This window comes from Calliphora vicina, chromosome 2 (assembly GCF_958450345.1).
Source record: "Calliphora vicina chromosome 2, idCalVici1.1, whole genome shotgun sequence".
NCBI classification, from domain to species: domain Eukaryota; kingdom Metazoa; phylum Arthropoda; class Insecta; order Diptera; family Calliphoridae; genus Calliphora; species Calliphora vicina.
In genome coordinates this window covers 143,313,093-143,331,218 of record NC_088781.1, presented here as the reverse complement: position 1 = coordinate 143,331,218, position 18,126 = coordinate 143,313,093, and the positions used below count along the sequence as shown (strand labels likewise).

The window sequence follows — 18,126 nt, the reverse complement described above, 5'->3', positions numbered from 1 at the left end:
ATTCTACACTAAATGTCAAAATTTGATCCTTTATATGTATACATATATAAAGTTCAAATTAAAATAAAAAAAATGTATAAGTATGTATACAAAAAAAAGTTTTATTAAGAAAAGTGCATGTTTATAACCTACACCACAATAGTGGGGGAGGTATAATGGGTTAGGGCTGTTGATTGCAACATACAAAAATATTGTGAAAACACCCACCTTAAAGCAACCAAACTGCTCAGGATCATTTTCTGAGTCGACTAAGCGATGTCCGTCCGTCTGTCCGTCCGTTCATGTAAACCTTGTAATCAAACTACAGGTCGCAAGTTTAAAGATAATTCGACGATTGCCCTATTTGAAAATAGTTAAGCTCTTATAAATATCTTAATATAAACATATTTAAATCAAATTCAGTACAATTACGTTTTATATAAGCCGAACTCTCACGACCAAATTTTGTGACGATCGGTCAACAATGTTCCATAGCTCCCATATAAGCAAACATTCTCAAAAATATCATTAATATACATAAATCTCAGAAATATGTCAGTATCCAAACAAAATTCAACACAAATATGCATCCCACCAAATTTTATGACGATTGGTCCATAATTAGTTATAGCTCCCATATAAGGCCCAATGTAATAACTTTAATACCACTTAAAATATCGCACTCTATGCTTGAGTATTTTTTTGTTTTGTATATTTTATTTACATACAGTGACCGACAAAAGTCTATGAACGACCATTATTTTCGTAACTCGCGGACTTCTAAACCATAATAAGTAAAAGTAATGATGAAGTTTTATTTCAAATGCATTTTTATTAATATAACAAAAAATATCGCTAAATTTATAATTAATTTAAACTGTTATTCACAAAAAAATTAAAAAAATATGTTGACAAAAGTCTACATACGATCTGTACACTAAATAAACATTTTTCAGCGAATACAAATTTTCATTAAATTCAATATTTCGTTGGGCCACCACAGGCATATACAAGCGTCTGGGCATCGAAGTAACTAAATTTTCCAGTTTTGCCATTCTTCTGGAAGCTTCTCCTTTAACATTGGTTCACAAGTAATAAGATATTTTCCGATCTTCTGTTGTAGAATTTCCCACACGCGCTCAATAACATTTAAGTCCGGGCTTTGAGGTGGTGTGTACAAGTGTCGTGGGCATGGAAGAGTAGCCAATCTTTGACAGTTTGAGACGTATGTTTCGGATCGTCATCTTGCTGAAATATCCAACTTTAACCAAGAGTTAAAATATCAACTGGTGCTCTCAAATTTTGTTCCAAAATGGATTTGTACTGATAACGATCCATATTACCCTCAATAATCACAAACTTTCCCACTCCAGAAACAGCGACAGTACCCTAAACCATCACACTGCCACCACCATGCTTAACTGTAGCAAGTAAGTTTTTCGGATCCATTGCTGTATTTGTTTTGCGCCATACTTTATCTCTCTCCAACACTTCCAAATATGTTATACTTCAACTCATCAGTGAACAAAACTCGCTTCCAGAATTCCATGTCCTTTCAAAGTGCTTTTGGGCGAATTCCAAACTAAGTTTCCGATCCGTTCGCTAATTTACGAGGATTTCTGCATTAATTATCATTATTATTTAAGGTTCTTTGAATTGTTCGTGAATAAACAATATCTTCTGATCTTGTTACGAGTTCTTCGGCCAATTTTGTGATATTTACTTTTGGGTTTTTGTTGACTTCTTTTAAAATGAAGATTACATCTCGACGATGTAGTTTCTTTGGGCGACCACTTCGCGGCTTGTTTTCAAAGTAACTGAATATTTCTTGATCTGTAGACTTAATAAATTGCATTGCTTATCTGTTAGTATTCTAAAAAAACAGGACATGCTGTGGTCGTATGTAGACATTTGTCAATGTTTTTTTATGAATAATTTTGAAAGTTTACATTGCAACAACTTTTTTTTTGGGACATAGCAATAAAAATAGATTTAAAACAAAACTGCATTATTTTTTTATTTACCGGGTTTTCTCTCATAAAGTGGCAAAAATTGTGGTCGTACGTAGACTTATGTCGACCACTGTATATATGTATTTATTTATTTTAAGTTTGTCAAATATTTCTCTTCATTTGTCAAAAATTATGTAGCTCAATGAGCTAATGACATTTTATTCATCTCATATTTACTTTTCCTCATAATTTGGTTCGTTGGTCCAATCAATACATAGTCATAACAATACAAATAGTTGATTGGAGTGGTAGGGTAACAAAACCCGAAGAAGGTGATAACAGTTAAGATTTTAAATATATGTACAACTACATACTCTTACAAATTTAATTCATTTAAATTTTTGTCCGAGTTCATATTAAGCAATTGTATGTAAACAAAATCCATAATCCGGTAAACATAATCTGCAGAAAGCAATTTTCATTCATAAAATGTAGTATAGTTTTAAATCTGTTACCATTGTAGCATTTTTATAGACACACCTTGCAGAAACGTACACAAAACAGAGAGAGAGGCAGAGTACAACTTTCAGTAGTTGCAGGAAATAATCAGAGAAATACAAAGATTGGTAAACAATTTAGGGTGCGGCTAAAATGAAAAAAAAAACTTATTTTAAAATCCATAGAAGACCGCAATGTTACGTTTTCATATGGAAAAGAGAATTATATGCAGAAAAGACGAATAATTCACAAGAAAATTGCAACGAAAATGATGATTGAAAAAATAAAAAATGAAAACCACTATTTGAGCGTATTTCAAGCAATTTAAGAGAAAATTCATTACTTTGCATAGAGCGTAACAGTAATTCTTACCGAAAAACAAACTCTTCTATAGCAAGTTTTGAACGCGGGAGAACCCTGCGTTTATGCTCTGGAAATATTTATCCATGTGAACAATCGAGAGATGACAAACATAACTAACCTGAAAGTATGCTTTATAAAAATATAGGCAACTGGGGTTTAAAAGAGCGAAGCGGGCCAGTATTCGTTTATTTTTCTATTTATCTTCTTCAGAAAGTAGAGCGGCTTTTGTGTTATTATTTGTTTATATTCGTTTACAATTCAAGAATGAAAATACTGCAATTTCTGATGAGAAATAGTACAACAAACTTTGCACTGACGATGATGATGATGCTATAGATTATGTATGTATGTATGTATGTATGTATATGTAGATATTTATTCTATACACAGTAGATTTTATGTGGGGGCGTTCAATAAGGATGCTACTGCTAGTGTAAGTGTGTTTAATATAGAAGCAAATGAAAAAGAGGCCAGGAAACAGAAAAGAGATGCAGCTTTTTGTAATTATAGTCATTGAATGGTGTTGATGCAAAAACAACAAGTACATACATATAAATACAATATACACATAAACATAAAGACGTATGTATGTTTGTGAATATGTATGGAATATAGAAAATTCTGAATACATATATATGCATACATATGTATGAATAATGGGTGTAAAAAGGAGAACAGGAGGCAAGAATTAAGATATGGGAATCTAGGAAACTGCCAAAGGATATGTATACAATAAACTACAAATTTCAAAAGCAAATACAATTAATATAAAACAATTTTACTACATTGCTTTTTATTACTCAAAAATATGGGTGTGGGCAAATTATAATAGAAAAATATACCTACATACATACATTCATATGCATATAAATATGTATATGAACGTACGTATGATGGTAGTATATACACATAAATTATTGAAACTTTTATATTTTAATTAATATACATACATATTTCTATTATTGCTGTCGAACTAAGAACTTAAATAAATTGGTATTATTATACATATATTATTACATACAATAACATAATAAAAAATATTGAATTTCTTTCAATTCAATTTAAATTTCACTTGCTTTTATATCAATGTTTGTTATTCACCTTTTTTTGAAAATTATTATGCACTTTTAAACTTTATTACAACTTTATATCAATTTCTTCCTTTTTGAATTTTCTTTTATTTAATCCATTTGAATTTTAACTCATATTCTATATATGTATGTATGTGTGTATATATTTTTGGTATCAGAAAATCTAAGTGTATTTGATAAAATACGTAGAGAATTGAAAAAACACAACTTGCTGCTGAAGAGTGCAAGAACTAAATGATTGCATTTTTACAAAAGCTGCAACATTTTGTCCCTCACGGTTCTGTACAAAAAGGATTTCAAAACAAATATAACATACTATACGGATATTTTTTAGTTTTTTCACTGGGCCATATACATTTATAGGGAAGAAAGAAATAGACGGTAATTTGAGAGCAAACTGTAAAATTAAAAAAGGGCGAGAGATGAGAATATGATGTCTTAATAAATTATTGTTAAAATTATAAAAATATTTAATCGCGTTTATATACATTACAATGTATGTATATTTATTGTAATGTGCATTTATTTAAAAAAAATATTAAAATAAAATTTGATCATAATTCAAAATATGTACTTATAAGTTATAACAACACAGTGATACAAAAGTAGCTATTCTGTTTTGTTGGAGTCCTTAGAGTACATACATAAATACTTTTAGTTTTTCTCGGACACTCGTTATAGTCAAATAACGGTATTCTTATAGGTACAATTTCAAAACATCATAAATATGTTCTTTAGAATCTAATTTTAAAATTGTTATTGTAAACGATTTGTAAGAAAAAAATTTAAATCAACTTATGATTTTTTTAAGTTGTAACTTTAAGAATATTGTTATTTCACTACATTTGCTAATAAAAAACGAACTAAACGATGTGATCGATAAAAATTATAAGTATTTCCGAACTCTATGGAATATATTACTGATGCATCATCATAATATGTTTTAGTTTTTTGCGAACTCTATGGAATATATTACTGATGCATCATCATAATATGTTTTAGTTTTAAATCTACTTACCCCCATTAACACGAAGTCTAGTTATGCCTTAACTAATAGTTATACTGTCGGTTAAAATTATTTTTGTATGAAAACTGTCAGTATAACTATTAGTTAAAACATAACCAGACTTCGTGTTACTGGGGGTTAAAACCATTGGTAGTCATAACTCAAAAACATAGCATTCCCTCGACAGCTGGCACTATTCCAGAACCGGAATGACCCGAGTTCACTCGGCCATGGGATCTTTTCGTAACACGATTGAATTATCTGAAAAAACTTATATTTATATTACTTAATTCAAAAATCGCAAATTTCGAATTGTGATCCTGTTTTCGCAAATCAGCGATCGAATGAACTAAGAATAAATAAACGGGAAATATAAAATTTGCTATAAAGATTTCCCTAGCTCGAATTTTGTAAAAGATTTATTAACAAATGTTTCCTTTTTCATATACAATCATATATATGCATCAACGTATAATATTCATAAGGGAGAGGAATGCGGAGAACACAGGTGGCAGAGAGAAAAAGCTGCATTCTTACAGGAAATGCATATTAACTACACCAGCCCCAGCAATTATTTCAAACACACACACACGCCATTATTGTGGTAGGTTAGCGGTAGCATTTAACGTTTTCTCTGCTCTTCGTGAAAATCTCTTTTTCTAACAAGTCAAAGTCCCAACATTATTATAGGGGTAAAACATTATAATGTATGTATGTACATGTGAATCTTAACCTAACGCAATTCTTGGTTTATTTTGTTTGTTTTTTTTTTTTTTAAATCATCAACAGCTTGTAGTAAAGTATGCATATAGGCAAACACACATGATATGATAAGTTTACGTATACAAGTATTTGTTTTGGAGATTGTGTATGGTATGCTCCTTTGTATGTGCTTAACTTGACATCTTCATTTGTGTCAAAAGACCGTTGAACTTTATGTTTTTATATAAAATTGTTTGGTCTGTTATGTCTGCAAAATAACAGCAAAATTGTAAGTAAAACTATATTTCGTACGTACATTAGAATGGTCCTTATTTATGACTAGTACTATTCAATGTTTAATTGAATTACATACTTGTATTACTATAGGCTCGCTAATCAAATCTGCAATAATTTTCTTTATTATGATCAATTGAAAATTATCTTAACCTTTTGCGTTTAAATCCAAAAATATGTTATGTTTAATAATCGATTTTATAATTATATATTCCGGTCTAACCAGTAACGGCGACGGCTAATTTGGAATTAGCAAATATTTAGCGAATTTATCGTAATTTTAATATGCACAACCAAAAAATACAAATACAAATGTCCCCCGGAATACTGTTTGAGCAGCCATTAATAGATATGTTGATTATGCGCCAATTTTGCACAAATTAGTTATATGAACTCTGAAATTATACTGCAAAGTATGGCGAAATTCGGGCAACATTTGTCCCTAGTCCCCATTAGAAAATGACTTGAACATTCATAATTGTCTTATAATAATTAAATGCCAACAAAACCTAACTCTACTGTCAGAAAAAACTTGCAGAAAATCCTAACTTTAAGAATGTATTAGTAATTTTTATACCCTTCACCTTCGTGAGAAGGGTATACATAAGTTTGTCATTCCGTTTGTAATTTCTACATTTTTCATTTCCGACCCTATAAAGTATATATATTCTGGATCCTTATAGATAGCGGAGTCGATTAAGCCATGTCCGTCTGTCTGTCTGTGACCATAGTTGGGGGTAGTGCACTAAATGTTGATTGAAATCAGCATTGCACTATACCTCACTAAAATTGCCAAAAAAAATAGTTTGCACTATTTTTTATCAGCTTTAGTGATAATGCTTATTTCTTAACTAGTACTAAAAAAAATAGTGATAGTGATATTTTTTTAACTATCACTAAACGAAGATTTAGTGCAAAAATCTGCACTACAATTAATTAGTGCAAAATTTTAACCTGCAATCAAAAAAAGGCTGCATTAAACATACTACACTAAATTTTCAAAAATGAGTAGTCATGAATTGGATTCAACAATTCCAAATTCGAAAAATAAAAATTTTAAATATTTTTTGTTATTTTTAATGAAATATTAGACTTATGTTTTAAATTAGTGTACAGGAATAAACTTAAACCATTTTGAACTTTTAAAATTTGAAAATTTAGTGCACAATTTGAAGTTGCACTCAAATTAGTGCATACAAAAAAGTTGCAATAAACTGATTTAACTCACTATCACTAATATTTAGTGAGGCTGCTAATTTTCAACTCAGCACTAAATATGAACAAAATGATTGCACTAATTTTGCACTATCACTAAGTATTAGTGCAAACTGCAAAATTAGTGCACTACCCCCATCTATGGCAACGACGTATATAAGACCATAGTAAATTGGGCCTACAATGGGTCAAAATGGAAAAAATAATTTTTTAACCCGAATTATTTTTCATAAAAAAAAAAAAATTTTGAATAACAATTCAAAAAAAACATTTGTAACAAAAAATGAAAAAACTTTGGAAAAAAAATTTGTTTACCTAAACATATTTAAAATTTGTATTTTGAAGTATAATTTATTTGGTGAAGGGTATATAAGATTCGACACAGCCGAATATAGCTCTCTTACTTGTTTTTCATATGCAGTGAACATAAAAAGTGATTTTTTTTTTAATTATAACACAATTTTATTACCCCGTCTATACCTTGATCGATTAAAATAAAATAAATAGATGTGTTCGCGTACTATATCCAGTAACTTTATTTTAAAATAAGTTGTATTTTATTATAAATCACTTCAAAACGTTTGTATTGTGTTATTTTACATCTTTACTTTACAAACTTGTAAATTGTATTAATTTTCAACTTTTTAGTTTTGTTTATATTTGCAAACATATGTTTTAAACATATTTTTATTTTGATATTTTTTACTGGACAAAAAATGTCCAGTAAAAAGTATCATGTTCTCTATCTATGAACTGTCACTTTTAACACTCTCTTGCTCTCTCGTTACAAGTTTTTAAAAGTAAACGAACAGAATCCAGTAACTTCCAGTGATAATTTGTACAAATTATTACAAATTATCAAGTACGCGAACTCTTTTAATGTGTGCAAAAAATAACAACTATGGTGTGTTTGTGAAATACTGTGTTACAATTGCTATTTTAGTGGAAATTTGTTGAAAAAGTTTTGAATTTTCGTTGTATGTTCATCTGTGTCAAGTGAGTTTAATTCCCATAGTACTTGTATGTAATATTGTTGTTGTACAAAACTTGAGAGCCTTCCCTTATTTTTGTTCTTTGATATTATAGGTATATCATATCATATGAAACGCATTTAAAAGCACTATTCAATGAAACCAATATTGTTCAGATAATTTGTTAAATTATTTACTATGTACTAGGTATATCTTATATATAAATAGGACACACGTTTTTTTGTGGTACACTTTTAAGTATGTTATTGACCACCAATATTGATGAAACATATATGGTTTAAAAGGTTTCTATCTCTAGATATGCACAATATAAAAAATTATTTAAAAATTCTTTCCATAAAAGTGGTCGAATTTCGGTCACTAGGCCATATAACTCCTAAACTCAGAGACCCGTAATAACTGTTATTTTTTTTACGTAAGCAATTGGTTATAGACAAAATAACTGTAAACAAATAGGCCCCGTAATAACAATTATAAATAACTCAAAAAAATTTTAAATTATTTCTATTAGCCCCCAAACGATTGTCCTATCTGAAAATGGATAATCTCTCATAAATATCATAGTTATATAGATATCGAAAACAAATTCAGCACCAATAACTTTTATATAAGTCGAACTCTCACTACTAAATTTTGTGACGATTGGTTCATAATTAGTCGTAGCTCCCATATAAGGCCCACTTTCGAAAATCACTTTAACTAGCATAAATCTCTTAAAAAAGTAGTCATTCAAATAAATTTTAACACAAATAAGTTATATATGTATATGTATACAAAAGTCATGTCTCCAAATTTTATAACAATCGTCCATAATTAGTCATAGCTCCCATACAAGGCCCACTTCCGAAAACCATTTTACCGAGTATAGATTTCTTAAAAAAGTATTCAAATAAAATTTAACACAAATAAGTTTCATATATACAGAAGACATGTTACCTAATTTTATGCCGATTGGTCCATAATTAGTCATAGCTCCCACATATTACACATTTTAAAAGAAAACTGTTTATAATCATAAATATCCTTGATTCTTATGAAATTCTAAACCGATTTATCTTTCTCCGTCTATTTGAAAATACAAGAAAACAAGGTCCATGCGACCAAAAAACTTATTGGTACTCATAATGTGTACAGAAGATACCAAAATAATATTGGTTATTTTTAACTGTTATTCAGAGACCGTTTTTGTCTTCTCGAGACAAAAACAATGATATATCATACTTTAAGGTTAAAATAAAAAAAATGTCTAACTGCATTGCTGAAATACTTCATATTAGGGGGTGTACGGCGAACTTTTTGTTTGCTTGTAAGTTGGTACACTCTAATATACATAAAAAAAAAACTCATACGTTGCGTAGTGCAAGCCCAATCCAATATAACCTCAATAAGTAAAAATACTTACCTTACCATTCCTCAGCTTCCATGGCAAGAAAACGTGGATAACGCTGTTGAGGTGTTTGATTCCTATCATATCGATCCATGGCGTACATTAAAGTTTTATAACTAGAACACAAATATACTCCTGGATGATTCGAAGTATTTATATTATCTGGTAATAAACTATGTAGCGCTTCGACAGATTCCAAAGTAATGTGCGATCGAATATTTAAAGTAGACTTTGCTTTTGGGCTATATAATTCAAATGTATGCATGACCAGATAAGATCACACAACTAGCAACGAAGCGGTAGGAATAATGGAAGGAAGCGGATGATCAGGGGAGCCAACTGCTATAATATTGGGAATGCAAATTTTAGTATCGATAATGTAGATTCTGCTTCTTAATAAACTAACGATAATGCCTGAAATAGTATTAGTATACAAAAAATAATATTTTTCTTGTAATCGCAATATAATAACATATGCAATCAAAAACTCATATTTGCCTAGTTTACTATAAAAATAGATTATTGTTAAAATAGATTTTGATTCTCGGGATTGTTTTTTTATTATTATTTATCAATTATTATTCCAATTTTTTTATTAGTCCTTTTTACACTTTAGTTTAATAAACGAGTAGAATTTTACGAAAATGAGTGAAATTACTAACGTATTTTGTAGCATTGCCATATTGAAAACATATGTTCAATAACGACGTCAAACAGGTGTCAAATTGACAGCACAACAGTGATGTCAACATTTTGTAAGCAAAACGGTAAGAAAGATGTCCAAAAAAGCGCTGAATATTTTTTTAAGAAAAACTTAAATTTTTTAAATTAAATTATTTTATAATTATCTATACATTTTGAGATCATAAATAATTTTTTATATAGTGATTTAATAAAGGTGGGTTACGCTTCAAAACATTAACGCTAATTTGGATTATTTCGGTAACGGTATTTTGGCTTATTTCAATCGCGGTATTTGCTGTTATATCAATATCTTAAATTGTTAATAATGTCGTAAGTCTTGTGATATTTTAAGTTCTATAGATTTCAAAAAACTATTGTATTTTTACGGATTACGATTATATTGGTAATGGTATTTTGGCGTTAACGGTAATTGCAGTTATGTATTTCGGCAATGACAACTGAGCGGTAACGATAGTTGGGCTAAAAGGGTATTTTAGGGGTAACGATAGTTGAGATAAAAGGGTATTTTAGGGGTAATGATAGCTTGGGAATAACGTTAGTCAACCTTGGATTTCATTGTCCCGTCGATGTGATAGTGATGTTTAGGTTAGTTCAAATGAGAATGAGAAAAATGTCTGTCTTTCAATTTCTGCATTGTAAAAGGAGACTATGTCAGCCAACTATGTATTGAGAACAAAAATTGATTACACACTCCATTTATTAAGGTTTCTTTAACTGTATACATATGTAGATGTAATATTTTTTTTTACAATTTATATAATTCTTGAATTTATTTTTGTTTTGATTAAACAACTACATTATTTTTTCGAGTAAATCATTGAGTTTTGTTTGTTAAGTATTATTTCTTATCTTGTTTTTTTTACAAAATTAAATATAAGATTTAATCATAATTTTGTTTAATTATAGTAGATTTTTAATATAATAATTGTTTTAAATGGGAATTTTGTGTTGTTAATATATTATATATATTATATTTTTGTACAAAATAAGTTATATTATTTTTTGGAGGAGGAGAGGAGATCAAGGAGTTTTTGAAGCAAGTTGTGAATTATACTTTTATAATTATGACTTAAATTTATAACAAACAAAAATTTAACAAAAAATTTTTGCTATTTAAATTTAGTATAATTTATTTTATTTTCAATTTTTATATCAAGTAATATAAAAATATATGTGTCTGCTATTCATCGTCTTTAATACAATTACCCTAAAAATGTTAATTAATACACACTTAACAATATGCCTTTTTAATAATAAATGTATGTATATTTAAATGACTGAGTTTTCTCCTTTTTGTTTGTTTGTTTGTTTTTTATTAATTTAATTTTTTAGTTAAGTTCAAAATTTGATTTTATTTGTTCGCTTAATATAATTGTTAATATTGAAATAATTGTTTTTTACTCTTAAATTTGATTTCATCAATTTTAAAGTAAATTTAATATTTTAATTGTTTTTTTTCTTTATTCGTTTATTTAATATTTCAATAGTATATGTACATAAATATAATTTAATTTTTATCTTTTTATTTATATTTTTACAAAACTTAAGTAAACTAGTTATTTTAACAATATTTTATTTCCTTTACCTGTGGTTTACCTGGCCTTTACACATGCAAGTGATTGAACACATATAAATATTAATATACACAATCACTATGCATGTGTAAATTTACACAATTGTGTTAGTGCAAAAATATGTTGAGTTTTTGCAACTGTTACTTGCATGTGTAAACTCTAGGTTAGAATTTTGAATTTTTTAAAGTACTAAGTTTAAGTAAACAGTATTCATAAATAGCTGTAATTTTTTTTTTTTTTTTTAAAAAAGAGAAGTAACACTCAGGCAATTAATATGCCTATATATAATTGTGTTACTTTCTTTGGAAAGGGGATAGAGAGTAGAAGAAAAGGTGGTGAAAGGAGAAGAAAAGCTTTTTACAAAATATGTAAGTAATATGTAGCGTTCACAACAGGCCAAAACGATTCGTTTTGGACCAATTAACGCTTATTTTTCATTATTGCTTCCCAGAAAATTTTTCAATAAAGAGCGCCAAAAACCTATTTATCTCGAAAACACATTCAAATAAATGGTTTTGTGACACCCTGTAGTGTTTATTTATTCATTCATGTCAAGGCAGATTTAATAAGATATAATCAGTAGCATAGCTCAAATTATTTTTATATACATATTGACAGTCACAGCACACTACAGAAATACAATGAGCAAACCCGATAAATATCAAAGATATTGTGAACTTGTTTTTTATTTCAAAACACAAAACGCGGCTTCTGAACGCCACATAAGTAATGACTTTTATATTTTTATAGTCGACTATACGACTTTTTGAATAGTCGAAGAACAGTCAACTTAAAGAACCTTAATATGAATTAACATTAGGTTTTGCAAGATTCGGGAAGAAATACCTTGATTTTGAAAAAAATAAATTCATCTCAAAATACGAATGCATTGCTTATGCTAATAACTTCAGTTATAAGCATATAATACAAACAATATCAATTTGCATTCTTTATTACATTGTGTGAAGCATTATCTACTAGAATCAATGATACCGCAATGACCTCTAGATCCTGTTCTGTGGAACAATATTGAAAAACTTGTTCCAAACTGATTCACGATGCTTGTTTCACAAACGATATTATCAATTGCAGAACATTTATAAAGTGCTGTCGAGTAAAGAAGTTTTTTAGTAGTAATACCGTTTTTATGAACTATTTATACCAGGGGGGTTATTATGTAATTCCTTTCGAAAAGAAATTCGTTCGAATTTGTATGCTTTATACACTGTATTTCGAAAGTATTTCGTTTCGAATTACATAATCACGAAAGTGAAAACTAAACGCCCATGTTCTGGAAAACGCAGCGTTTTGGTTTCAGTTACACTAGCGGTTTGAAAACGCCAAATTTTTAGCTTTTTCGTTTGTCAGAACACCTGTTTGACGTATTCAAATCGAAAACGCAAATTTTAAGCTATATGCTCTTTTCAGAACATGTATTTAGTTTCTACAGAAAAAACAAAAAATACACTTTCAAATGAAAATTATTTGTAATAATTCGAATAATTACCAAAAATCTGAAAGTAAAAAATTAAAAATGTGTAAAATTCAAATATGAAACATTTTAAAATATTTTATGTATGTACTTTTATGATTGATAAATATTTCATAAGTTTAGTGTAATAAAATCCATTTACGTTACGCCTTAAGGCATGTGATGTTTTTTAGCAAAACATTTTTATGAAAGCTTGAGAAGCGAAAGCAAAACCACAAAGTATACTTTGTGGCAAAACATTACGAATTGGAATATATGTATGTATGATTATTTTCACTTTCGTACAAATCCAGTGACAGACCTGGGGTCGAATTACCGCATTCGTGATCGAATGAACTATCGTATCCAAAAATAATTTCGATATCGTAATTATATCAAAATGTACTAAATTTCATGTTCGATATCGAATGACGTAATCTCAAATAATAAAATTACGATCAATTTTACTCGATATCGAATGCGGTAATTCGGTCCCTGATTATTCCGAACAATTTCTTTTTAGCTTCTTCAGATACTGTTTGATTTTGTTAATACCCAAACAATTTAATAATTCTGATTTTAGTTTGCTATATTAAAACAGAAGTCAAGTTTTTGATAAAGAAACATGTAGTAGATAAAGACAAAATTTCAATTCCACTTAGAAAAAATCGAAAAAAGTTTACTTATTCTGAAGAAACAAAATACTGACAGGTGAGAGATCTAAAGTTCGATATAAGAGTTAAATACATTTTAAGTTACTTATGTATATTTCACACTTCATTCAGTTTATTTTGTTTATTGTTTGTTTCGTAATAAAGTTCGTATTTGGAACTATGAATTAAAATTACTTATAATTACAAATATTAACAAATTTTTCTTATTAAATATATGTATGTAAATAATCTAAAGTATATATACACGATACCTCGTTTTCGCATGTGTGCATCTCTAGAAAAATATAAAATTGTACCTTCAAATAAAAAAGTGGAAATAAAAATATGTCAATAAAAGAAAAATTGTATGCTTACTTTTACGAGCGACAAATTAATATTTCGTATCATAGAATGTACTTAACATAGATAATATAGAGCGGAAACTCGAAAAAAACTCAAACAAAAATATTACTCAAAAAAGTGTTTTTGTTTTCACATAGTTTATTTTATTAATACATTCTCACCACTTAGGATTTTGACAACTGAGTTAGGTCTTTGACAACAGAGTTTCCGCTCTATGTATATTTCTCTATGGTACTAAATTTCTTGCTCGATATCGAATGCCATAATCTAGAATAAGAAAAATTACGAATAGTTTTACTCGATATAGAATGCGGTAATTCCCTGACTTTTTTATCGTTTCAAAAATATGTATGTATTTGCATATCAATATTCTTTCGGACCATACTTCTTTCAAAAAATATCTAAAAAATTACATATGTAGCAACCTAAGCGAGACTATAGATGATATATTGATGTATAAACCATTTATGTAAGTTATTTGGGGGATACGGAAAGTTTATTTCAACATACAGACTGACAGACAGACGAACAGACGGACATAGCTATATCGACTTCGCTATCTATAACGATCCAGAATATAATATATACTTTATATAATATATACAAATGAAAAATGTGGAAATTACAAACAGAATGACAAACTTATATATATGTACCCTTCCCACTCATGGTGAAGGGTATAAAAAGTGATATAGTAATAAAGAAATGAAAGACTAGTTTGTACTTAGAGCCTTTGCATGTTAAGTCAGCGAAATATTAAGTTTCGTACTAGATTAAAGTAACAGTTTGCATTTTATCTTTAATCTAGTACGAAACAGTCGTAGGCGTAAGACGTTTACGCCAACCACGATAAGGGTGAATGACTCCGCCATCTATAATGATCCTGAATATATGAGGTCGCAAATGAAAAAATTTTAAATTACAAACAGAACGACAAACTAATATTTATGTCCATAAATATATTAGGTTATAAAAATAATTTTTGGAGGATTAACTAGGACCAGGTTATTTTGTAATTCGTTTCGAAAAGAATATCATTCGAATTTGTATGCTTTATACATATTTCGAATCGAATTACCTACCACAATAACCCACAAGTAACTAACAATGGAAAAGTTTATTAATAATTTATTCGTGTGTTTATTTGGAAAATTAAACTTTTATTTTAGCGCTTGAAAACTCTTCACTTAAAAACATTAGACTTCACTTTCGTACGTATGTACATGAATATTTTCATCTTACGATTTCTTATTATTATAACCAATTGTCAAAATAATCTGATATGAAGTTCTGTATTTCTGTCCTCACCAAGTAACATGTCTGTGCTTTAAAATTAGCTCTAAATACTACCTACCTGCCCATTTTATTAACCATATAATTCACTCAGTATTTGCGATAGAATCCTTCTTAGTATGTATAAGGACATATATTGAACTACATTTCGACTATCATGATAAACTTCAAAATGGTTGTCTAGATAAAAAATTATCAGGTATAGTCTTCATTTTTTAGTATTATTGCTTCGTTATGATAAAATTGTTAGTGCTTTTGCTTAGACAAATTTGTCTTGACAACAAATGTCATTTATTGTTATGATAAATATTTGTCAAGTATAGACACGGGCTAATGCCCCTCAGACATTGACAAATTGCTTGTTATAAAAAAATAAAACTCAAGAAATAAATATTTAAATTTTTTTTAATTTTTTGTAATAATTATTGTGTGTGATTTTTTTAATAGATGTTTTAGTTAAAATAATAAACTAAAAAGAATGTAACCATTTATCTTTTTAAAACTAAAAAATATATTATGGGAAAAGGAAAAATCATAGCTAATAATTAATAAAACAGAAATAATTATGTATAATAATAATAATTAAACAATTTTCAATATTATTTAATAATAAAAAAATTCACAAATAAATTTAATGATAGACTAAGATAGAGTAACATGCTTATAAAACAATTAGATATTGGATTAATCGGTTTCAACTTAAGCTACAAATCTTTTAAATAATTAAATACCTGGCCTTAACAGAAGATAGATATTATGTGAAGAAATTAAAAAAAGAAACTTTAGTATACATGTATAAATATATGAGAAGCATTTCCATATACATGCACTGATGGACAAAATTCACCGCCATTTCCCCTTTAGGATGTGTAAAGGACCGCCACGCTACGTATTTGTAAATTAGGTATAATTAAAATGAATTATTGTTTTTGTTGAAAAAATTAAATTTTGTGATTCAATTATATTTATAACGTGGTAGTCCTTTAAACATTCTAAAGGGAAATGGCGGTGACTTTTGTCCATCAGTGTACATCTCAAATTAGCAAAAAGTTTAATCGTTGATTACTTGTGAAATAATTTGTCTTTGATTTAAATAAACTTGAAAGTATTACATAATCTGATCTAACGCATACACATTCATGCATATGTATATTTCTAATATTTTTTAATTCAACATTTCAAGAAGATTGTTTAAGGAAGAAGATTGAAAGTACATAATATGTATTTTTTTTGTTAGTTTTTTTTTATTAAAATTTAAAAGCCAATGGAAGGAAATTCGTAAATATACGAATGAACGAATAAAATGAGAATTTAGAAAATCATTTGGTGTTGCTCTTGTTATTTATAAAACAATTTATAGTATAGATTGCCATATGAAAAATTAATTACACATTAAGAAAATAAAATTATAAATAATTATTTTAAAGTTATAATAATTTACGGATTAATGATATTAATTGTACAAATAATAATTATGTGTACATTATATATATTGACTTAATTTCAATACAAACTTAAAAAACCTCATTTATAAAAAAAAAACTTATTAACAAAGGAATTTTCTAAAAGCTTTCATTTCTTTTTGTAAGATTTAACTAAATTTTTAAAAATTAACTAAATTCAAAGAAAAAACCCAGTAAATATAATATTTAATTTAATAATTAAAAAAGAAATTAACAATTCAATAAAAAGAAAACTTAAAAATTAAAATAAAAAATATATATGTATGTATAACATAGTTTTGAGCATATATTTTCTTTAAAAAGCAGAGTTTTATTTAATGGTTCAATTTATAAAAAAATAATTATGACTTTATAAATAAGATTTGTTTATTTTAATTTTGAAATGAAATATTTAACATTATATTTAGCATAATTAAAGTTTGAAATGTGTATGCACTAAAATTGTTTTCAATGAAATTACATAAATAACTCTTTAATTTTATTGAAGATAAGTTTCTTGCAGTGTATGTATGTATTTAATTATATGTTGTAACAATAATAATGACTTATCAAGAAAATTTATTTTTCTTTTTTGTTTAACATTAACAAAAAGCACTGAGTTTTATTTTTAGATATTCTAAAAAATAAAATAAACATTAAACATTTTCTGTTTATATATTTATTTACTTATTGTTTGGTTTATTAAATAATAGTTTAAAAACTCAATAATAAGTTGAGTAGTGATGTTAATTCGTGTTTCTTTGTGTACATAAAAAAAATTATATTTTTTGTTTAGATTTTGTAAAAACTTGCAAGAAATATTTGCAAACGTTTTTTATTATTGTATAAGCATTTCATCTTTCAATTTTTTCAAACCAGCCTGGACATAACGAAAGACTTCATAAACATTGCTGTGCAAAGTCAATGGACCATTCTCATGATCTAAAGCAATAAAGAAATCTGAAATAGAAAATATCAAGTTAGAAATATTTTTTAAATTTAAAAAATATATATAATCGTATTAATAACAACTACAAACGCTATGGCTTCTTCTTTGCCATATGTTTTTACAAAACATATGGCATACGCGAACATTAATGAAATAAAGTTTCAAAAAAAATTGTAATTATTGAACTGATGATATAC

General features: G+C 27.6%; 1 protein-coding gene across 6 annotated transcripts in view; it reads right to left on the bottom strand.

Moving 5' to 3' along the window:
- Window positions 1-17,349: 17,349 nt before the first annotated feature.
- Window positions 17,350-18,126, bottom strand: part of lilli (lilliputian) — an 80,987-nt gene continuing 80,210 nt past the window's right edge. For all 6 annotated transcript variants that reach the window (XM_065502382.1, XM_065502381.1, XM_065502386.1 and 3 more), the window contains one exon: window positions 17,350-17,940. In XM_065502382.1, the coding sequence (XP_065358454.1) occupies window positions 17,819-17,940 (122 nt within the window). In that variant the 3' untranslated portion in view covers window positions 17,350-17,818. The remainder of the gene's footprint in view (window positions 17,941-18,126) is intronic.